The sequence below is a fragment of the Cervus elaphus genome, chromosome 19 (assembly GCF_910594005.1).
Source record: "Cervus elaphus chromosome 19, mCerEla1.1, whole genome shotgun sequence".
NCBI lineage: Eukaryota > Metazoa > Chordata > Mammalia > Artiodactyla > Cervidae > Cervus > Cervus elaphus.
Window position 1 is genome coordinate 72,193,529 of NC_057833.1, and position 23,012 is coordinate 72,216,540.

The following is a 23,012-nucleotide window of genomic DNA, read 5'->3' on the forward strand; positions in this document are numbered from 1 at the left end:
CCCCCACAGCACTCTACCTGCCTTCCTCAGATGGGGGGCTTCTCCTGAAGACAGGGGTGGGGGCTGCGGGGTGGGGGATGGGGCCTCTCTGTGGTCTGCTCTGAATCCAGGCTGGATTGCCCAGCCCCTGTAGACATCCTGGGGTGGTTTGGGGGCTGGAATGCTGGCCTTTTGGGGGACCTATCTCCCAGCAGCCTCCACTGCCTCTGAACCTGCTTCCGATTCTACAGTCAGGGTGTCAGGCTCAGCCTCCCAACTCCTCCCCAAGTACCAGGGACGGCCTTCAAGTTCCTGGTTTTCTCCCAGACCTGGAAGAGAGGCGTGGATGGATGGCGCCTGGCCGTGGAGGCACCTCTCAGGCCCCTGGACGCCTCAGCCCCTCTGAGTCCTCCTGTCGCTGCAAAGGGCAAGCACAATGGGGGTTTAACTCCTCAGAACAAACGACCATGGAAAGGAGAGTGAAAACCTTTATTTGGAAAAGTCGCCCACATGAACACGGTTGAGAAAAAACACAGAAAGGAGTAAAAGTAAAACTAAAGAACCAAGAAAATCTTCAATAAAATGTAGAACCAATCACTTTCTTGAGGAAAAAGGGCTTCAGCTTGTTTCTGATAAAACACCTCACTGTGCCCCAGGGGGTGCGGCCAGGCCTCCAGTCCTGGGGTGGGGTGGGGCAGGATAGCACCTTCGCTCTGGGGTTTGCGGTCTGGGCTTTGCCATCAAGGAGGGGTCGTGGTTTCTGCTGGCAGGCGTGAGTGACAAGAGCCTCGTGAGGGGGGTCAGCTCATCAGGGCTCATGCTCCTGTGCAAGTTCCCTGGGAGATCTGACTTTTGGCTGAGCGAGGGTTTCCGGAAGGACTCTAGGATCGGAGGAAGTCAAGCTCTGGGTGGTTGTGGCGGGGGTTGGTGGAGAGGGAAGGCAGTGACAGCTGACCCCAGAAAGGAAAGAGAACCAGGTGCTAGGGTTCTGACTGGGATGAAGGGACGTGGACAGGCAGCAGGAGGAGGGCACTTGGGGTGCAGGTTCAGGCCGGTGGCAGGAGGGGTCCGGCAGAACCCCAGCACTGACACTCTGCTCTGGGGGGTGGGCCAAGCATAGAGCATCGAATCACGGCTTTTCAAGCTTTCCCTTAAAAAAATCCTAGCTAGTCGGGTCGGTCAGGAAAGTTAGGTCCCCTCTTGCCTCTGTCTCGGTGGCAGGGGCCAGGCCACTAGTCCAGGGCCACCTTCCTGGACACCGTCTGGTAGAAGACGCCCCGCAGCAGCGCCTGGTAGCTGGGCACACGGAACAGGTGGCGCTCGCCGAAGACCACATCGTACTCCGCCGCCTTGCCTGTGACCAGGACACGCACGTGCGGCTCGTTCACCTGGCGGCCCACCACCACCGCGAAGATCTCCACACCCTCCCGCTGGGCCTCCTGCACCGCCTTCTCGATGGCGGCCGGCGTGGCGCCCTGCGAGTTGCCATCCGAGAAGAGCAGCAGCCTCTTCTTGGCGGCGCTGGACGAGGCATCGCGGTAGAAGCGGGTCACGTAGCCCAGGGCGTCCATGACGTCGGTGGCGTCATTGAAGAAGTCCATGGAGTCCACGGTGTTGGCCAGCACCGTGTAGTTCTGCAGGAACTGCAGGGCTGCGCGCTCCGGCCGCTGCTGCCCCGTGCCACTGTACTGCACCACTGCCACGCGCACGTCCTGGCCCGGGTCTGTCCGGCTCGCTGTCAGGAAGCGCTCTGCCAGCCGCTTGGCAAAGCGTTTGGTGATGTCAAAGTTGTGGCTGCCCACGCTGGCTGAGCCGTCCAGGAGGATGGTGATGTCGGCCGGGGAGGAGAAGGTGACTGCGGGTGGAGCAGCTGTGAGCATGCACCGCAGGCCCTGGGAGCCTGCCCCGCCCCCTATGGCCTCCAGACCCTTCTTACCCAGCGCCCCCCACGAGGGTCCCATCCACCCCCCAGTACTCACTCGGGCAGGTGTAATCTGGACATTTCTTGTCTGTAAAAGAGAAAACCCCACAGCATGAACCAGCGATCATAGGGACCGCTGTTCCTCCTGTAACCCCCCAGCAAGAGGACCCCTGGCACTTCTGAGGCGGAAGGCACGGCCACCACTGTCTCCACCCAACAGGAGGGATGTCCCTTATTCCAGAGAGGGCTTTTGAGTGATGGAAGGGTCTTCCAGGCACCAGCCCTTCCAAGAACAGGGAGACCAAGCTCAGGGCTGAGGAAGGGTGTTCTATAGCACAGGCCCCGTGCCACAAGCCCCAGGTAATGCTGGCTTCACTGCGCCAGTCGGGGCCCTGAGTCTGAGCCTGAAGCACTCTTTAGTTACTGCCCAGCAGCTGCAATGTGGACTCAGCTCTGATCCTGGGCCAAGCCCAGATGGACGTGGCAAATGTGTCCCTTAGGTGGGAACCTCTGAGGGGTCTCAGGCTCCAAGGCCCACCACTGCCCACACTTTTGGGTGCACCCAACCTCAGACCCCAGTGCACATGTGTGCAGTGGGAGACCATGGTGCAGCCCACATTCGGGGAACACCTGTGTGGATGCCAAGCCACAAGGGAGTCAGGCCACAACCTCCAGAGTAAGAATGGGGAGCAGCTCAGGGGGGAGTGGACATGCTGCTGGCCATGGGCATCTGCTGCCACAGCCGGAGGTCACAGCGAGCGGAGAGAGAACAGCCGAGCCACAGGGCCCGCCTGCCACGCTCACCTATGCAGATCTGGGCGGTGATGTTCTTCAGGAAGCCGTCGTCCAGCAGCTCGGCATAGTTTTCCTTGACCAGCGAGATGCCCGGCCGTCCCTGGGGTGCCAGGCCTTGGCAGGAGATGACGTTGAGCTGGTCAGAGCCCGCGGCCAAGCCAAAGACATCCTTGATGCCCACGGAGACCACCTGGGGGGAGGGGCAGTGTTGGTGTGGCCCTTGGTGGGGACAGTCCCCCGAGCCCCTGGGCGTGAGGGCGACAGTGTGGTGTGGGGGCCGCCCCACCTGGATGTCAGGGCCGCAGAGCACGCTGAGCGGGGTGGTGTCCCTCTGGGTGTCCGAGCGGCCGTCCGTGATGACCAGGGCGATGCGGTTGTTCTGGGTGGGCGGCAGCAGCCGGCTCCGGGTGTACTGCAGGGCCTCGCCTGTGAAGGTGCCCCCGCCCATCCACTGCAGCTTCTTGATGGCTCTGCAGGGCCACGGTATCGTCAGGGCGGGAACCAGGAGTCAGGGGGGCCAGGGGTCAAGGGCAGGGCCAGAGTCAGGGGTCAGGGGCCCAAGTGGGCCTTGGGCTACGATGCGCGTGCAGGCGCCAAGCAGCCACACTCACTCCTTGAGGTCCTGGGCACTCCTGATGTTGGGGTCCCTCAGGTCCACGTGCTCCTGCATCTGGTTGTGGCTGTACTGTACCACGCCCGCATGCGACTGCCCAGGCTCAAACTGCTCGAGAGAGCCGCCGCCATGAGGAGCACCCCCAGGATCCCCGGGGTGCTGGTGCTTCTCCCTGCTCAGGTCACGCCTCCACCCACCCCCCCACCCCGTCCCAGGTTGGACTGGCCCCCAGGCCCCCAGGGGGACCTCATGCTCTGCTGGGCTGGGGGCCTTGGCTTTTGAGAAACAAGGCATCTCTCCTGCAGCCCCCAGCATCCGGCCCTTCCACTCTGGTGTCAGGACAGATCCCTGCCTCCCTGGGCAACTTCATCCCTGAGCGAGGCCAGGGCAGCCGCCTCACCTTGACCAGCTCGTCCCTGCTCAGCCGGTCAATGACCTTGACGATGAAGTCCTTGGCAATCTCGAAGTTCTGTAGGCCGATGCTCTCGGAGCTGTCCAGCACGAAGAGGATGTCGATGGGCCCGCACTTGCATTCTGCAGGCGGCAGGGGTGCGGTAAGCCTCGGAGCCCCTCCCAGGACCCCTCCAAAGCAGGGCAGCAAGGAGTGGGGGCTCAAGGACTGGGGGTCGTGGAGAGAACTCCGGTCCCCCCATCCCTGGTTGCGTGAATGACCAGGGGAGGATGGGCAGGCCAGCACCCAGGGCCAATCCAGGGGAGGGGAGATGAGTCCGCCCCCCAGGTGAAGAGTCAGACTCACCACAGCAAGCTGGGAAGAGAAGAAAGAGGCGATCATATGGCGTCAAGACTAACCCCCCAGCCAGCTACCCCTGCACCTCTCCAGACTTTCTCATGGGAGGGGCAGGCATTGAGATTAAACCCCCCAGCCAGGGCCCCCTCACCCTTCCCCCCAGCTTCCTCTCAGGAGGGGCCCATGCCTGCCCTCCTGCCTGCCTGCACCCCCCAGGCGGCATATGGCAGGACGCTCTTTCTCATCAGGGTAGTGATCAAGGGGGAGACACTCACAGCACATTTTCATGATGATGTCCAAAATCTCGCATTCCTGGGGGTGAGGGAAGAGACACTCCCAGGAGAAGGAACTGCTTCTCCTGTGGTGGCCCCTAGGGTGGGAGGAGAGGCTTCCCAGGCCTCGGGGGTGAGGCCAGCCCTCCAGGTCCCCCTCCCCTGGGACTCCAGCTGGGACTGCAGAGGGGCTGGACTGAGCAGGGCAGGGTGTCCCCCTTCCCAGGGCGTGCCCTGCTCTACCTGGGAGGCCCCTGCCTGCGGGGCACGGACATCTGATGTGGCCTCTGATATGTGGCCTCGGGTGTCTCACTGTGGCTATCATGTGTCCCCCCTCGTGGCTCTGTATGTTCCCTTACGACCAGCACACATCCCCACTGTGACTGTCACGTTCCCCCACGGCCCTTGTGTGTCGGCTGTGACCTCCATGTGTCCCTGCTGGGGCCTCCACATGTCTCCCTGTGGCCATCCTGTGATCCCTGCTGCCGTCAGGCTCCCCACCCCACAGGAGCCTTGGCCAGAGTGGTCAGTCCCCAAAGATATTCACAATACTTACGTCTGGCCCTGGTGGTCCCACGTGTCCTGGGGGTCCCTGTCAGAGAAAGGATAGGAGAAAGATTGTCAGGGTGGATGCTGGGGCCGTGCTGATTCCTGAGCTGCAGATCTGACAGAAGCCCTTGGCTGACCCCCTTCATGCAGGGTCCCCCAACACTAGGGGGAGCCGAGGCTTCTGCACATTCAAGGCTGGGGAACCTGCTACTGTCGTCCACCTGGTGACCATTGTCCAATTGCCCTTTCCTGGCGGTCAGTGGGAGCTCACCCCACCATGGGAGAGTGTCCCGGCAGGTCTAACAGTGCCACCTTGATGGGCAAGGTGCCCGGCCTCACCCAGGCACCACCTGAGGCCCTGCCATGCCTGTCATAGCTCACCCGGAGACCTGTCCTCCCCCTTCTGCCCACCCCCTCATGCTCATCCCCCCAGACCCTGAAACTGCATGTCCCCTCAATCCTCCTGGAGCCCATCCCCAGAGCCTTGCTCCCAGGTTCCCACCACCCCAGACTCCACAGCCTCAGGGAGGGTGCCCGCCTGCCCATGGACCCACCTGGGGGCCTTCGGGACCTCGGTAGCCCTTTGCTCCTTTGGCGCCTCGTGGAGCAATGTCATTATTCTGGAAAGACACAGTGCAGTGTTGTCGGCTTGCCACGCATGGCCAGATCACGTGCTATGAGCCTGGCCATCACCCCCTTGACCCCCAGAATGCTCAGCCACCCTCGGAGCCACGTTCCCCCATGATCTATGGGCTCTGGGCCCTCGAGGCCGAGGTTGACTGGGGATGTCACCAAATGCAGTGGGCTTTGCACTCACGTCCTCTCCGGGGTCCCCAGCTTCTCCCTCGTCCCCCTTGAGGCCGGGGTAGCCTTTGGTGCCCTGCAGGTGATGGAGAGCACATAGTTAGGGGGAGCCGGCCCAGGGTTGGGGTGGGTGCTGCGGCTCTGGGCTTCTAGCGGGCAGGCCTCTGGGGTGGGCCATGGAGTGAACAGATCCCGAGGGGAGTGTCAGCCAGCAGGGGTGCCCAGGGCCAAGTAGGGCCTGAGGAGACAGAGACACGGGCTGGGGGCGGGGGGCAGGGCTTGGCAATGAGCTGGACCTCGGCGGGGCTGTGTGTGTCTGCACGTGTTTGCTCAGGTGTGGGAGCAATGTGCGTGCACAAGCGTGTGTGCCCATGTGCACCTCCCATGGCCAACAGAGCAGATGGCGTGTACTCACGTTTATCCCAGGAGGACCTCTGCTGCCTGGATAGCCCTGGGGAAAGGCAGGACAGTCACATCAGTCACACCAGTCACACCAGAGGGGCAGCCCCAGCCAGAGAGCCATGTGCCCCACTGGCTTAAGGGGGCATCAGGCAGGATGCAGAGTACTCACAGGAAAGCCGGGGAAACCTTCGGTGCCATTCCCAGGGGGGCCGTCTTCACCCTGGGAGAGCAGATGGAGTCCAGCCACTGCAGGACTCGCCCAGGCCAGCTGCTTCCAGACTCTGGGCCCCAGATACTCTCCCACCCAGGATGTACCCTTTGCCCTGCATCACTCACCCTCTCACCCATCAGCCCGGGGTCTCCGGGGGGGCCTGCAGGCCCCGGAGCTCCTTTGGGGCCCTAAGGAGGAGAAAATGAAGTGGACTCTGGGTAGCAAGCCACATATGCTCGGAGGCACGAGGCCTCCTGGATGAAAGAGGAGAATTAAGTAAGATAACATGTTTTCATGCAGCACATAAATTACTCATAAAAAAGGTGTTTAAACCTGGAATCCTGGAGGCCATGCCACTTTTGGGCCTTAGAGGCTATACCTCCCCCATGTCCACCCAGGGAGTGACCCAAGAAGGAGGTGACCAGAACAGGGACAGGGACCCAGGTGGTCAACTGTGGGGGATTCACACCCAAGAGTCCAACCAGATGGGGTGGAGGCACCAGCAGACACACTGCAGGCGTGGCCAGCGCCAGCATGTCAGCAAAGTTGAACAATCATTAAGGTCTGAGTTCATAATGAGAAAAACAACAGAAAACCTTCTCAAGTCAAATTCATAAGGCATAACATGCAAAGAAAGAAAAAAAAGGAATTTGGAAAAGAAATAAGCCAATCTGTCGATGCTGTTTCTCTCTAGGTGGGATTTTTGATTTCAATTCTCTTTTTAATATTTTTCTGCATTTTCTAAATGTCGTCAGAGTCACACATTCCATGAAGTGAAATGAAACATTTATGTGTAGGAGCCCAGGGGGTTCTCCCAAAGAAGTCTGGGTGGGGGGCGGGGACGGGGGTCAGGCTAGTCCCTCCTGGGATAGCGGCAGGGAGGGCTACTCACCTCGGTCCCTGGGGGCCCCTCATCACCTCGGTATCCTTTTGGCCCGACGGGGCCAGCCTCACCCTGCAGAGAGGACACACCCGAGATGGGCCCCTTATGACCCTCAGTGGCCCGGCCCCACACCTCACCCTTGCTGGCTGCTCCATCCTGCCTCTCCCTGGGGACCATCGCCTGCCTTCCCGTCCAGGCTCTTGGTCCCCCAAGGATTCCACAGACCCCTGATCTATCTTGGGACAGGAAAGGGATGGGAGTGGCCCTGTGTGGTGATGCTTCCTGGTCCCCAGTAGCACATCCTGGGAACTCAAGGAACTGCCTGAGACATGGAAACACCAAACTGGGTGGAGCTCCTGGGGCAACCACTGCGGGGGGAGGGGACGCCCACTTCAGAGGAATGCAGGGCGCCCACTGCAGGGGGATGGGGGCGCCCACTGCAGGGGGATGGGGGCACCCACTGCGGAAGGATGGGGACAGGCCAGGCCTGGTGGCCGGGTGCACACAGGAGAACAGGACCCTTCCTCAGTTTCTCAGTTGCCTTTTCCTGCGATTTGGGAAAACACATTTCCCAGGACCTTCTGCATGGACCCTGGTGTCAGAGCCGACCTCCTGTTGGGTCTGGAGTTGGGAGGGGCTTGTGGGGTCCCTGACAGGGTCGGGAGGGTGGGGCTGAGTTCAGAAACAGAAGACCTGGGGGCCGGGAAGTTGAATGTGCAGGTGACCAAGTGCCACCTGGGTTGGGAGCCACAGGTCCAGGGGGGACCATCCCTAGTTGGTCACAGGCTGGGGGGACACAGGGCACCCCCCAAAGGAGGCAGCCGTTCCCAGCAGTGTCCAGGGTTCCTGCGGCCTAAGAGGGGCCTCCCTTTGCCCCACACTCTCGGAAGCTTCCTTTTACTGCAGCGACCAATTACTCTGAAAACTAACGCGGTTGGGATGCACCCAGGACCCCAGGCCGGGTCCCGCTTCCAGTGTTCTGTGCCCTTAGAGTTTGAATGACTTCCCGACAGTGCCACAGGAAGAATCTGGGCAGAATGTGTCAGTACCACTGGCCAGGAGTGATTACAGCTCTTCAGTTACTGTCCAGAAAAGGCCAGGGCCTGGGAGGTGGCCTGGCAACAGGGCCTGCTCAGCCTGAGGCCACAAGAGTCAGTTGTGGGAATGGGGTGGACACAGAAAGAGCAGGGACGTGTGACAGTCATTCCAGAAAGAGACACGTAGAGATGAGGGGCTTTAAACCTGATGGAACCGCATTTCAATCATTGAGACAGACTGCACTCATGTGCGTTGTGACAACGGGCTGGCTGTTCACTGAAAAAGCCAAGGAGGGCAAGCCCACCCCTCTTCCACTGCTGGAATCTACGCTCCCGACGAATCAGAGGTGAGCAAAACCACACTGAAAGGGGTGAGAGCATCTGTAAACCTTTGTACACCAGCAGGACAACCTCAACTACAAGGCACCCCAGACAAGCTCAGGACAGATGAGAACAGCGTCTGCACCATGGATGCAGCCCCCCATCCCCCACCACAGTGGGGGACACAGACCCTGGCGGGAAGTGATCAACTGCATGAACAGCCCAGCAGAGACCACACTCAGCCCACAAACACATCAACAGTCAATACAGGAGATGACTAAACGTGCGGAGCCAGAGTCTGATCACAGCTCATGTTGGCAGAAGTGTGTGTGCAGCTTGTTTTACACTCTTGGGGGAGTGTGAGTGGGGGCCAGATGGGCAGGTAGATAGGATTATTTGGCAAATGTCAACTCATACATATAACACTGGGGCTAAGACATTTTGCTGCTAAGAATTTACATGCTAGATATTGTCTTGGAAGCTCTTCAGGATGGATGGATGAGCAGGTGGGTGGGCGGATAGATGGATGGATGGATACATACATCCATGGATATATGACAGATGACTAGACAGATAAGTGGATGGATAGATGGATAGATACACATATATGTACACAGGTAATGGGTGGACGGGCAGATGGATAGATACACACATGTGTACACATTGTAAAAAAATGCAAAAAGGCAAAATGGTTGTCTGAGGAGGCCTTACAAATAGCTGAGAAAAGAAGAGAAGTTCAAGGCAAAGGAGAAAAGGAAAGATACACTGATTTGAATGCAGAGTTCCAAAGAACAGCAAGAAGAGATAAGAAAGCCTTCCTCGGTGATCAATGCAAAGAAATAGAGGAAAACAATAAAATGGGAAAGACTAGAGATCTCTTCAAGAAAATTGGAGATACCGAGGGAACATTTCATGCAAAGATGGGTACAATAAAGGACAGAAACGGTATGGACCTAACAGAAGCAGACGATATTAAGAAGAGGTGCCAAGAATACACAGCAGAACTGTACAAAAAAGATCTTAATGACCCAGATGACCACAATGGTGTGATCACTCACCTAGAGCCAGATATCCTGGAATGCGAAGTCAAGTGGGCCTTAGGAAGCATCACTACAAACAAAGCTAGTGGAGGTGATGGAATTCCAGCTGAGCTATTTCAAATCCTAAAAGATGATGCTGTTAAAGTGCTGCACTCAATATGCCAGCAAATTTGGAAAACTCAGCAGTGGCCACAGGACTGGAAAAGGTCAGTTTTCATTCCAATCCCAAAGAAAGGCAATGCCAAAGAAGGTTTAAACTACTGCACAATTGTACCATCTCACATGCTAGCAAAGTAATGCTCAAAATTCTCTGAGCCAGGCTTCAACAGTACATGAACTGTGAACTTCCAGATGTTCAAGCTGGATTGAGAAAAGGCAGAGGAACCAGAGATCAAATTGTCAACATCCTTTGGATCATACAAAAAGCAAGAGGGTTCCAGAAAAACATATACTTCTGCTTTATTTACTATGCAATAAAGTCTTTGACTGTGTGGATCGCAATAAACTGTGGAAAATTATTCAAGAGATGAGAATATCAGACCACCTGACTGCCTCCTGAGAAATCTGTATGCAGGTCAAGAAGCAACAGTTAGAACTGGACATGGAGCAACAGACTGGCTCCAAAACATCAAGGCTGTATATTGTCACCCTGCTTATTTAAGTTCTATGCAGAGTACATCATGCAAAATGCCGGGCTGGATGAAGCACAAGCTGGAATCAAGATTGCTGGGAGAAATATCAATAACCTCAGATACGCAGATGACATCACCTTATGGCAGAAAGCAAAGAAGAACTAAAGAGCTTCTTGGTGAAAGTGAAAGAGGAGAGTGAAAAAGTTGGCCTAAAGCTCAACATTCAGAAAACTAAGATCATGGCAAATAGATGGGGAAACAATGGAAACAGTGACAGACTTTATTCTTTTGGGCTCCAAAATCACTGCAGATGGTGACTGCAGCCATGAAATTAAAAGACGCTTGCTGTCTGGAAGAAAAGTTATGACCAACCTAGACAGCATATGCAAAAGTGGAAACATTAATTTGCCAACAGAGGTCCATCCAGTCAAAGATATGGTTTTCTAGTAGTCATGTATGGATGTCAGAGCTGGACTATAAAGAAAGCTGAGCTCCGAAGAATTGATGCTTTTGAACTGTGGTGTTGGAGAAGACTCTTGAGAGTCCCTTGGATTGCAAGGACATCAAACCAGTCAATCCTCAGGGAAATTAGCACTGAATATTCATTGGAAGGACCGATGCTGAAGATGAAGCTTCAATACTTTGGCCACCTGGCATGAAGAGCTGACTCATTGGAAAAGACCCTGATGCTGGGAAAGATTAAAGGCAGGAGGAGAAGGGGAACAATAGAGGATGAGATGGTTGGATGGCATCACCGACTTGATGGACATGGGTTTGAGCAACCTCAGGTGCTGGTGATGCACAGGGAAGCCTGGTGTGCTGCAGTCCATGCATGGTTGCAAACAGTCAGACACAACCGAGTGATTGAACTGAACTGACACATATGTCAGATGGACTGAACTGAAACATGTACACAGGTGATGGGTGGATGGACAGATGGAGAAATACACACATGTGTACACAGGTGATGGGTGGACAGACAGATAAAGATGGATAAACACATGGACAGATGGACAGATGATCTGACTGAACAACAGATGGATATTGATACTTATGACAGTATTTTTGTGTAAAGCAAAACACTGCGGACAATCTACACACAGTCTGCGAGAATGAGGGGCAGGAAGCAGACCCTTCCAAGGACGCCAAGGAAGAGGCCCCATCGCAGGCCAAGGGTGCCCAGCCCAGACTGCACCCTGCATCTCAGGGGCCCTCAGGGGCTTGTGGGCCCTGGGTGCAGCCCTCACCACACGGGAGGGGGCGGGTGGAGTCCGGGGCCTCGCAGGATCCAGCTCCCTTGCCACGCATCCTCACCACGCACACTGGTCCATTTGCTATGTGTTCATGGACATATGGTCTGTCTCTCCACTGAACTGCCAGCCCCCCTGCCCCATGAGGGTGGCACCAGGCTGTGTGCCCCCCTTCCAGTGCTTCCCCAGGGCTGGCTGGAGCTTGAGTGGGTTCTGTAGACCTCTTCCAGGATCCACTGGCCACCAGGAGTGCCAGGATGCCACCAGAGCTCCAGCACAGCCTGGCCAAGACCACCCATCAATGTGGTGTGGCAACTTCGACAAACCCGACGGCCAGGCAGGCTCCTGCCTTGTCCCTCTGGCCAAGGCCCAGTGGTGACAGCCCATCCTGACCTGCCTCATCTATGTGTGCATTCTGTCACCCCACATGCCCTCCACTCGTGAACCCTGCAGCAGGACCCAGTCAGGGTCTGGAGAAGATGGGCTGAGAGCACCAGTTGGCAGTGGGGGGGTGGGCGGTCAGGCATGATGCTCCCTGGGGGAGTGATCTCAGCTCTCCCATCCAGCTGCTCATAGCTTCCAGCCTATTCCCAGGCTGCTCCTCTCGCCCAGCCCACTGCTTCTTCAGGCCTCCACTGTCTTCCCCTCCCCTAGCATGGCCTCTAGAAGGTCACGCCCAGGAATTCTGGAATGTTCCTTGGACTGACACTCCTAAGTCAACTTCCTGCCAGCATCTCACCACCAGGCTCCAAAGCCTGAGGGAGGTTTACACAGTTCATCTCTGGTGTGGTACCTGTCTGGGCTCAGTCCTCCAGGACCTTGCCCCCCTTCCCAGGCTGGAAGGGTCCCCAAGGGCCCAGGCTCCAGCACACCTCTGCTGCTGCCAGCCCCGCCCCCATTCCCCGCCCCCACTGGTCTTGATGGCTCACTGCCCGGCTTCCACCCTCACTGACCTCTTCCAGCACTAGCCGCACCAAGGCATCCTCCCCACTCTGAGGGCAATGTGGGGGGCAGCGTGGGGGTCTTTGCTCAGGGCTGCATCCTGGCAGTGCCCACCCAGGGACAGGGCTCCCCCTGTGAGCACTGGTCCACCTTGCCAATTCGTACCAGCCCCCTGGCCGCTGTCCCCCCAACCCCAGACACCCCAGGTCTCCAGGCCACACCCCCACAAGGAAGCACCTGGGTTAGCAGTGAAGAGACCTCCCCCTGCATCTGTGAGTTGCTCCCATCTGGCAGCACCACGCCCCCACCCCCCCACCCCTGCCAGCCAGGCTTCCTACCGGGTCACCGGGGACACCAACGGGGCCTTCTCGTCCCTGGTCACCTTGGGGTCCAGCTTCACCCTGGGAGGAAAAGCCACTGAGGAGGAGATGGAGGAGGACGGCTGCCCTGGGGGCCACCAGCTGAGGTCCGGCGGCTCCTGTCATCCGCTGTGGTGGCCTCGCTTCTTTCTCTCCCCTGTCCTCCAGTGGGGCATGTCTTGGCCATCAGGGGACTCGTGTTTTCAAGGGGCCATGATGAGGGGCCAATACCCCTGCTGAGGCCTGGAGGCAGCTCATTGTCGTCCCCTCCCCCGCCCCCCCCCCCGGCAGGGGTGGGGGGAGGGTGCTGGCTACACTCTCCTCTGTGAAATGTAAACTGAAGAACAAGCAGGGCGATGCTGACACCATGGTGGGCGGAGCAGGGAGGCCTAAGGATTTGCATTCCGCCTCTAATCCGAATCTGTTGCTGACCTTTCTCTGCAGCTCGGGGCCTGGGGGGGCGAGGTCCCACACAGGAAGTAGGCGGGAGAGGGGGATCTTTGGGACATGGGAATCCAGGGTGCGGGTCACCCACACCTCAGGGCCAGAGGGTCATGGTGACCTGTCCTTAATTCTGATGGCCTGACCCCAGTCTGGCTGGGTCTCTGCCTCCCTCTGAGGGGATGGGGGTCCCAGCCTGGGGACAGTAACTCACCGGGTCTCCTCTTGGGCCCCGCGCACCTGGGGTCCCTCGAGGTCCTCTTTCCCCAGGGCCTCCCTGTGTGGAGGGAGCAGAGGCGGTGAGGTGTGGGGTGGGAGCCTGGGTCCTGGGCTCAGGGTTGTCCCCCCAGCAGATGCCAGGATGCATGGTGTCTCCACCTCATGCCCTGCCCCGTCCACCTGGGGCCTTGTGGATCACACCAGTCACACCAGCTGCTGACTGGTGAGGCTCAGAGCACCCACTCACCTTCTCTCCGGGGGCTCCGTCTGGTCCTGCATTTCCCTGGAGTAAGAGGAATCGACATGAGTTTGTCAGCAGGAAGATCTCTGCTGAGTCTGGGGTGTCGCGGGCAGGAGGGCTCTTACCTCATCGCCGGCTTCTCCCTTCTCTCCCGGGGGACCGGGCTCTCCGGGCTCACCCTGAGAACAACAGTGCAGACCGTCTCCTCTGACCCTGCGGCCCTCCCAGGCGCGGTCACCCCCACTGCATCAGGGAAACGTGCACGCTCACCTCATCTCCAGGGGGCCCCGTGCTCCCTGGCCTCCCAGGCTCCCCGTCTGCTCCGGGCGCACCCTGGAAAGACCCGAGGGTCAGTCTTCAGGAGGCCATGCCCAGCTGTCCTGGGGGCCCGTGGCCCCACGCTGACCCCCCTCACCCAGGCTTCAGGCCGCAGTCCCTGATGACCCTAGCCACTCACATCTCTGCATCAAACCCACTTCCCAGGTTCAAACACTGCCCATGGCAGGGGCCAGCCAGGCCCTTGAGAGTGGAAGCCTGGGATTGCCAGGCTGGGGGCTGGCACCCTCAGACCTCAACCAAACTCCGGGACATCCATGTTGCTAGGATGCATTTGGGATAGAATCCATGTTACTCCTCCAACTTTTCCAGCATTTGCTGCTGCTGAAAACCCAGAGAAATATCAGCAACAGATTCGAATTAGAGGCAGAATGCGAATCCTCAGGCCTCACTGCTCTGCCCGCCGCAGTGTGAGTATTTCACTGAGTTTATTCCTGAGTTTACATTTCACGTGAGCAGGTCGATCCTGGGCTGACCAGAGGGCTGCCGGCTGTGTGGACTGTCCTCAGGTGTCCAGAGAGGCCTCGGATGGACAGGCAGGTGCCAGAAGTGCAATGGGGGCGGGACACGCCCAAGGCTGGGGACCCTGTGCTCTCCCGGGCAGAGGTTCCCACGCCCATCCCTGCTAGCCCGGGAAGAGCAGTGGGGCCTGGCCCCCACACTAAAGCCGAGAACCTGCTTCCAGAAGGAAGTTCTCCTCAAGTTCTCCTCAAAGTCTTTTAAGCCCCAGCCGGGCCCACCCTCTGTGGGCTCGAGTCACTGACCTTCTCTCCTTTCAGTCCGAAGGCACCTGCATCGCCCTTGGGCCCGGGGGGTCCTTGGACACCCTGGGGAGAGGACACAGAGTCAGACCACAGTCTGAAATGGCAACCACTGGCAGCCACTTGCCGGCAAGCGACAAGCCAGCAGGACAGGTCTCCAGGCCACATGGCATGTGTGACTTCGCACGGTTGGCAGGAAGGCTGAGGCAATTTTCACTCCTGAGAGCTTATAGCCTTAAGATGTGGGTGAGAGAAAGTGACTTACGTCGAATCCGGGTGAGCCTTTGCAGCCTGGCAGGCCGGGGTACCCTGTCTCCCCCTGCAAAGAGGAAGGTGGGTTTGGGGGTCAAGCCTCTCAGCTCTGGCTCATCCACCGTTTCCTAAGAAGGTTCCCCCCAGTGGAAGACACTCTGAGCTTGGCTGGGTAGCTTAGGGTCCACTGGGACCTGAGGCTTGGCAAGAAACGTCTCCTGCCTTCCATGCTACCTCAGAGTTGCCCAGGGTGGCCACATATGAGACCCCTATCCACCCACCTCCTCGAGGATAGCCAACCTGGCCCACCACCCCTTCCCCGAAAAATATGCCCCGCCTCCGCCCTCCCCGAGCTGAGGGTGACCTTCATGCCATCCACGCCGTCCATGCCACGCTTTCCCTTCTCGCCCTGAGAAGTGCAAAAACCAAAGGTCAGACAAAGGTCAGACTGCACCCCCACAGGGCAGTGTCCCCACCGACTGTGCCCCTCGGGCATCTCACCTTGTAGCCTTTGGGTCCCCTGGAGCCCTGTGGAGATAGAAAGGGAGGGTGAGGGGCTTGGTCTCCCCATCGTGGGGTGAGGCACCCCCAGCTCATTGCAGCCTCGCCACGCAGGGAAAGGGCAGCACTGTCCTTGTCCAGAGTGGGGGGCCACTTCGTGCCCCAGGGACATGTCCCAAAGCCGCAGGTCACTCACCTTCTCCCCTCGGCTCCCTTTTTCTCCCTACACAGCAAACAGAGGAGAGGAAGTGGGTGTGAGGGGTGCTGGAGGCCTGATGCCCTGAGGCCCAGGGCAAGGCCGCGTGGGGGAGGAGAGACCCACCTTCATGCCCTGGTAGCCGACGGGTCCGAGGTCCCCAGGTCTTCCCTGCAGCAGAGGAGGGGGGTGTGTTAGACAGCCCTGGGAGCAGGAAACCCCCACCGGCCCCCTCACTCCCCACCCTACTCAGGCCTGGTCAGCTGGAGAGACCCGGCAGGCTGACCACTGGCCTGTGTCCAAGAAGCGCCCTGCTGTGGAAGCCCCACCCCACTCCTGGGGGCTCTCAGTGGAGCTCCAGGGAGGGAGAGACACAGGGCCCCCCACCCCGGGGCGGAGACCACCACGGCTGAAGCAGAGGCCACCTGCTGGCCGACCGCTGCCCCCTGCCCTCTGTGAGCAGGTGGGCCTGTGGGAGGGGGACTGAGGGGCGTGGGGGTCTGCCCGGGTGGGAGTGCTGGAAGGCCAGCTGGGCCGTGTGCCCCCCAGTCTTCATCACCCACAGGAGCCATGTCCTCCGAGAATCAGGCCACACGGCCATGGTGCTCAGAAACCAGTCATCCTTCCGGAAGTTTCTGCGGTCTGGTTCCCTGGCCTCTGGCTTCTCAGCGTCCCCACCCCTCAGTCAGGCACCCGGCACTCACAGGTTCTCCAGCTTCTCCTTTCTCTCCCGGGAGCCCCGGCTTCCCTCTTTCTCCCTAGAACAGAGAGCAGATCATGGTCAGAGGACAAATTCCATTTACTTCTAAAAAGCTGGTAAAAGGAAGCCCCTACTTGCTAACAAAAAAAGGTCTATGAAGTTATTCCATCCCATCTCCAGTGTCTACATGGTTTCCAGGCACCTTTCCCGAGGCCCAGGGTATGAGGGCAGGCCCAGGGTCTCTCCCACACACCCCACCAAGCCCTGGGGCTGCCTGGCTGACCCTGACTCTTTTCTCTTTGCCTGTTCTTGCTGCCGTGCTGGGCCCCCAGGGTCAGGTGGGAGTGCAAGGTGGATGCAGCCTGGAAGCCCCCTGTGGAAGGTGGCCACATGGCTCCATGGCCACTGGACTTGACACTTTCCAGGAAAAGCCAGAACTCTAGAATTTCATGAGTGAGCTCCCAGCTTGTGAATACTAGCAATGAATTTTGTTTTCCAGTCTGGCCTTGGGCCCATTTTGCATCCATCCCACGGCAGGCCCACCTCTGGGAGCAGAGCCACAGGGACACTCACTCCAGGAAGGCCATGCCCTCCACCACGGGAAGGAGGCTGGGGCAGCAGACCCCACCCCACGGCAGCCATGGCCACCAAATCAGCTGTGGGGTCACCACGCCCAGACCCTCTCCCATGGCTGGGACACCTGCTCAGCAGAGCATCTGGGCGGTGGGTGCTGAGGGCAGCTGCCTGGGGTCCAGCTGCACCCCTAGACCTGGCGGCAGCCTGCAGGATATTTCTCCCAGGCCTCCCTCGCCATCAAGGTAAGCACCGGCAGGATGTGGCCACTTACCTCGTACCCAGGGTCGCCTCGAGGCCCGGGGGGTCCTCTGGCGGGCTGCAAGACACAAAAAGAACAGTTAGTGGGGGCACCATTGGGGCGGCCCAGGGGTGGGGGCGGGCAAGGGCCACACTCACCTGGCACTCGAAGGAGCAGCACTGCGGGATGGGAAGAGGACAGAGGGACATGTCAGGAAGCGTGGGCACGGCCACGCCGGCCGCCCGCGCTCAGACTGCTGGTGGAGGAACGGGCGATGGTGATGCCAAGGTGGGGGACACGGCGGGGGGGAGGAGGGGCTTACCACTTGCTCCACATTATTTTTCTGAAAAGTGAGAGAGACAAGTCAAATTAGCTTTCATTCCTGGGCACAGGGTTTCCGGCACCAGGATTCGGCGGGGTGCTGGGCCTGCAGGCGGCGCTCACAATCATGTCCGTGATGGTGTCGATGGTCTGGCTAATGACTTCCTCGGCGTCGCGGCTCTGCCCCCAGTCAGCCGCCGTGAAGTTGCGCCGGTACGTGTGGTCTGTGGCGATGATGCTCAGACGTGGCTCCTGCCATGGATGCAACCAGAACGAGGGTGAACGTCAGCGACAGTGGGAGCGCCAGGCCCTCCCCTCCTCTACTCCCCTGGAGCCCCAGTCCCTCGGGCTATGCCCATACCCTCTCCCATTGTAGTCCCTGGGTACCCCCTCCCTCCACTGCAGGCCCTGGGGGGGGTGCCCCACCAGGTGGTCAGGCGTGATGGCCACGGAGAAGACTTTGATGCCCAGATGCTTGGCCTCATTCACAGCATCCTCCAGGCCCCCACAGGGCTCCTTGTAGCCCTCCAGGGGGTGCCCATCAGTCACCACGATCAGGTATTTGTTCTCCTTCAGGTGGGAGCCCCTGCAAGGTGTGGAGGAGGTGAGATCACCTGGCCCAGCCTCCTCACGCCACCGCTGACCCCAACAGCTCAGGGCCCCGTTGGGACCACATCGCTGAGACCCCTAGACTGGAGGTGAGGGGCAGGGGGCTAGAGACCCCAGAGGGAGATGCAGACCCAAGGGTGGCTCTCAGAGCAGTGTTTCCAGTTTCCCTGTGTTGATCCGGCCATAGGGTGGGCTTACAGAAAAGGGTAAGAGTTGGATCATAAAAAAGGTGAGCACTGAAGAACTGATACTTCTGAACTGTAGTGTTGGAGAAGACTCTTGAGAGTCCCTTGGACTGCAAGATCAAACCAGTCTATCCTAAAGGAAATCAGTCCTGAATATTTATTGGAAGGACTGATGTTGAAGCTGAAGCTCCCATATTTTAGCCACCTCATGTGAAGAGCTGACTCACTGGAAAAGACCCTGATCCTGGGAAAGGTTGAGGGCAGGAACAGAAGGGGTTGACAGAGGATGAGATGGTTGGATGGCATCACTGACTCAATGGACATGAGTTTGAGCAAGCTCCAGGAGATGGTGAAGGACAGAGGAGACTGGCAGTGCTGCAGTCCATGGGGTCGTAGAGTGGGACACTACTGAGCAACTGAACAACAACATAGACAAGGATATTAAAACAGAAAATAAAGTTCCGTGGAATCACATTTCAGGTCCCCTCTGCCTTCAGTGGTTGAGGAGACAGTGGATAGCTGGAGGGAGGGACAGAGTGGTAGACAGTGAGGGGGCAGGCTGGGCGGTGGTGACCAGCACGACCCCCACGGGCACTGGGTCTGCTCTGGGGACCTCAGGCACCAAAGTCCAGCCGGCCAGCGGGCAGCAACCAGGCAGCTCTGGACGCTCCCCAGGCAGAGTTGGAAGTTGGCGGCGGAGGGCGGCGCCACAGGGCGGCAGGCACTCACCCCACGAGCAGCTCCTCCAGACCCTTCTTGATGGCGCAGTCGGTGTAGGTGCCCTTCCCGAAGTACTTGACGGCGTCCACGCTGCTCTTGAGCTCGTCGCGGCCGCTGGGCATGCGCGTGAGCCCGCGGATGATCTCCACCTCGTCGCTATAGTGCAGCGCGCCCGCATTCCACACCAAGTTGCGGTCACAGCGGTAGTACCTGCGGGCCCGGGATGGTGAGTGGGCCTCCCCACACCCCGGCGCGCTCCCCTCCCCTGCTCAGCGGGGTCACAGGTGGACAGACAGCCGGTCCCCTCTCACGCCGAGAGGGAGGAGCCCGTGGTCCCGTAAGCAGCCCTGAGACACTGGTCCCCGTGCCGGGGGGCACATGGCGGGGAGACGGGGGTGGCCAGGAGGGCGGGCCCAGCCAGCTAGTGACCACCATGTCCCCTGATCTCCAGGGCCTCAGATGAGGAGCCGTGAGCCGAGACCCTATCCCAGGGCCATGGAGTGGGGGACAGACCCTGCATAGATAGCAGTGGAGCCGGTGACAGGGGACAGGGGCGAGGGGGAGGGAGGGGATAGGACCCCTGGATCTGAGTGGCTTCTTCTCTCTGCCCCGGTCACTTTGGCCGAGGATCTCAGGGGGTAGCCAGGCCCCTCCAGCCCATCAGCCGACAGGTGACAGAGGCCTCCGTGGGGCGCCAACAGCCCCAAAGGCAGGAAGAGCCCTCAGTTCACAATTGGAGTGAATAAGGTACAGGGCCAAAGCCCCCCAGAGTGGGATGCTGGGTCACCTGGCTGTCCCGTGCCCGCTCCACGAAGCTTGTCCACACCTGGGCCCTCCCTGGCCTTCATAAACCCGGGCATTTCAGGAGGTCTGGGGTTTCGGCCCCACAGTGCCCTGCACTAGGCAGACGGTCCTCCTTCCCTGCAGCCTTTCTGGTGGGTGGGAGACTGGGGGCCTGTCAGCCCCCAGCCGGTCAGTGGGTCAGAGCGGGAGGAGGGGTGGGGCCTGTGAAGGTGAGGGAGATGGGTGGAGCCTGGTTCTGAGCTTAGCCCGCCCCCTGGCCAGGCCCCGCCTCCTTGCAGGCGTGTCCCGTCCTCGGCCACACCCGCCGCCAGGGGCTCCCCCATGTGTGAGTGAGCAAGTGGAGGGATGGATGGATGGATGGATGGAGCATGTTGCCCCCAAAGCCAACACCAGGCTGGGGCCGCTCTGACTAGGACACTGGACACGGGGGACACTGAGACCTCGGGTCTGGGACTTGGGCTGTGACCGTCTACTTGGGCAGTGGTCAGTGTCCAGGTGGCTGGTGAGGGGCGCCCCCTCTAGGTACCAGGCGGACCCACAGGGCCTCAGGCCAGCGTTCCAAGCCTGCTCAGGGTGGGGGAGGGGAGCTGTTCAACACTGCCTTTGGGGAGCCCAAGCTATAGCACTGTCCCCCTTGGCCCTCCTGGCTAAACAGCCGGCTCCATCTCAACTCAGTCCTTTTCTAGCCCATCTGAATCACACAGCCCCAGGGGAAGGGACTCAAGTGGCCTGGCCAATACCGCCCTTCTCAGAATGGGGACACTGAGGCCCAGCTCTGCCTGCTGGCTGAGGTAGGGGAGACACCAGCCTGTCTCCCCCGCCCTCCAAGAGCATGGTGAACGGGGGGAGGGGGACAAGGTCCTACCTGTCCTTCAGGTTGTCAATGAAGCGCTTGGTGAAGGACTTAACCTTGTCCACCAGGGCCCCATAGGGCTTCAGCCTCAAGGCCACGCTCTCGGAGGTATCCAGCACAAAGAACAGGTCCACAGGGCAGTCTGGGTCACGGACAGGAGGAGAGGCTCAGCCCTGCGCTCCCCCTTCCCCAGGTGAGCCCCCACCAGCCCCACTGACCACTTCCCCAGCCAGTCACCCCCTTATGCCCAGTCAGGCCCCAACACTCCTGAAAGAGCAAGGAGAAGTTGAATTTAAAACTGCCAGGGAGGGGCTTGACCTTCAGGAGAGGGTGTGTAGGAGCAGGTAGGAGCGTTTCCTGACTGATCACCAGGAAGGAATCAGAAGGAGCCGATGATGGAGGCAGAGGGGGTGCAGACACTCAGGGGGCACAGGGGCTGAGACCCGGTGAGGCCCATCCTCCTCCCCAGGGTCCCCCGCCAGCTGGGCCGCATCTAAGCTCTTGAGCATCAAGGCAGGGGCCGGGGTCTCCTGGACCTCACGCCGGATGCGTCTGGTCCAGGCCGGCCTCGCCCAACAGACGCGGCAAGTCCACTCACCTTGGAAGGCGATGGCCCTCGAGGCCACGGTGTCGTCCTGCGCGGAGGCCCAGCAGGCCTGCAGCAGCAGGGGGAGCAGGGCGCGGGGCAGCCTCATGTCACCGGAGGTCGTGTCACCATGGAGCAGGGGCCGGGGGCAGGGTGGGCTGTGGTGACCGTGATGCTGGCCGGGCAGAGAGAAGTCCTGTCTGCTCTCCTTCTGGAGTTTCAGCCCAGGAGGGAGGGAGGGGTGGAGGGAGGAGAGGGTGGAGGAGGAGCCTGGTGGGGGGCGTCTCTCCCAGCTCTGGGTGAGTCACTCCCTCTCCCCTCCCCCTGGAGCTGCTCTGCTGGAGGATTTACCTCCCTGGTTTGTGAGGACTTTTATTTGCTTACAGTTCTCAGGTCGAGTTTAAGAAGTCTGAAAAAGAGTGCATAACCCAAGATGAATTTCCCTGAAACATGTTTTGGGCGTTTCCAGTCTTCGCATGGGATCCACCGGCCTCCTCACCTCCCCCTCACTAACCACTTTCTACAAAGTGGTGCTGTTTGTTTAAATGTTTCAAATCCATGGATCTGTCTGACTTGAGAGCTGTCATATAAATACCTCTTCACGGTTTAGTCACATACATATTGACAAAAGATATTTCGTTTTTACTCTGGGGAAGCACAGAACAATAACTACACATACATTTGTGTGTGTGCATGTACTTAGTTATGTCCGACTTTGTGATACCACAGATTGTAGCCCACCAGGCCCTCTGTCCACCGGATTTTCCAGGCAAGGATACTGGAGCAAGTTGCCATTTCCTTCTCCAGGGGATCTTCCTGACCCAGGGATCCAACCTGCGTCTCTTGAGTCTCCTGCATTGGCAGACAGGTTCTTTACCAGCTGAGCCACTGGGGAAGCCGGAGTGCGTGTGTCGACAGAGACCCCTGAAGGAGCTGAGGCCCTGCTTCTGAGGACAGGTGTGAAGGCCTCACCCTGGGGCCTGCTGGGGGTGGGCTCGGGGTGAGGCCACACCCACCGCTGCCCCAGAGAACATTCTAGATCTTTCCCAGAGCTGGCACTGTTCGCACTGGTCTAATATCAGCCGAAATGTTTTATAGTTTAAGACATGCAGAAATTGTGTAACTGTAAGAAGCTTGGGAGAACTTTGGAAACCATGCATCTCAGTGACTGCTGTAGCATCCCTTCCAGTGTCTCCCCGTACCTACTTTCTGAAGCTTGTGGACTGACTCGAGTGGTTTCTCCTGCCCTGAGCCTCACCAGCCCTGCTGTGGGCAATTCTCTCTCTTGCCTTGGGGTCTGCTGCAGGCGCCCAGCTTCCAAGTCAAACAAAGGGCCTCAGCTCCTCATGCGAGGCTGTTACCTGCCATGGCCTCTCCAAGTCTGTTTTATCTGCAGAGATAACAACTCTTAGGTTCTTGCAGGTTTGGAGAAGAAATCAAACCATATTGTGCAAAACCAGGAACCGTGAGTCTGGGTGGCAGGGGCCCAGCTGAGTGGTTCTGAACACACGAGGTGGACCGGCCTTGGCAGTGTCAACACCCCCACCCCCAGGGCCCAGGCAGGCCCCTGCCCCATCCCTGCAGGGCTCCCGGGAGCCGGGCAGACAGCACAGCTGCCTTGAGGGACTGTCTGCCAGGGAGTAAGGGAGGAAGTTTGGGGCTCAGGGCCCTGCAGTCCCCCACTTGTAGAGAAGAGAGATGACAGGCAGCCGGGT

At 59.1% G+C, this 23,012-nt stretch overlaps 1 protein-coding gene across 2 annotated transcripts; it reads right to left on the reverse strand.

Moving 5' to 3' along the window:
• Positions 1–454: 454 nt before the first annotated feature.
• COL6A1 (collagen type VI alpha 1 chain) lies at positions 455–21,623 on the reverse strand. 2 transcript variants are annotated; one of them, XM_043874071.1, is made up of 35 exons: positions 21,310–21,623; positions 20,724–20,853; positions 19,064–19,264; positions 17,967–18,126; positions 17,664–17,792; positions 17,542–17,562; positions 17,378–17,398; positions 17,253–17,297; positions 16,410–16,463; positions 15,832–15,876; positions 15,706–15,732; positions 15,510–15,536; positions 15,373–15,417; positions 15,022–15,075; positions 14,760–14,822; positions 13,930–13,992; positions 13,785–13,838; positions 13,666–13,701; positions 13,414–13,476; positions 12,738–12,800; positions 7,187–7,249; positions 6,420–6,482; positions 6,253–6,303; positions 6,097–6,132; positions 5,695–5,757; positions 5,432–5,497; positions 4,885–4,920; positions 4,332–4,368; positions 4,066–4,074; positions 3,709–3,842; positions 3,307–3,416; positions 2,982–3,165; positions 2,705–2,885; positions 1,959–1,988; positions 455–1,834 (listed from the first exon to the last, which is right to left on the reverse strand). In XM_043874071.1, exons 1-35 carry the CDS (start codon positions 21,404–21,406, stop codon positions 1,212–1,214), a joined length of 3,084 nt encoding a protein of 1,027 aa, XP_043730006.1. In that variant the 5' UTR covers positions 21,407–21,623; the 3' UTR covers positions 455–1,211. The 2 variants fall into 2 exon arrangements, with proteins under 2 accessions (XP_043730006.1, XP_043730007.1); XM_043874072.1 differs by lacking the exons at positions 15,373–15,417; positions 15,510–15,536; positions 15,706–15,732.
• Positions 21,624–23,012: the final 1,389 nt, after the last annotated feature.

Bases quoted from the DNA above. Each gene is read 5' to 3' on its own strand.
- COL6A1 (XM_043874071.1), bottom strand. From the start codon at position 21,406: ATGAGGCTGCCCCGCGCCCTGCTCCCCCTGCTGCTGCAGGCCTGCTGG. The intron at 15,733-15,831 runs GTGGGTCTCTCC...TTTGCTGTGTAG, and splicing joins TCGGCTACCAGGGCATGAAG to GGAGAAAAAGGGAGCCGAGG. The intron at 1,835-1,958 runs GTGAGTACTGGG...CTCCACCCGCAG, and splicing joins TCCAGATTACACCTGCCCGA to TCACCTTCTCCTCCCCGGCC.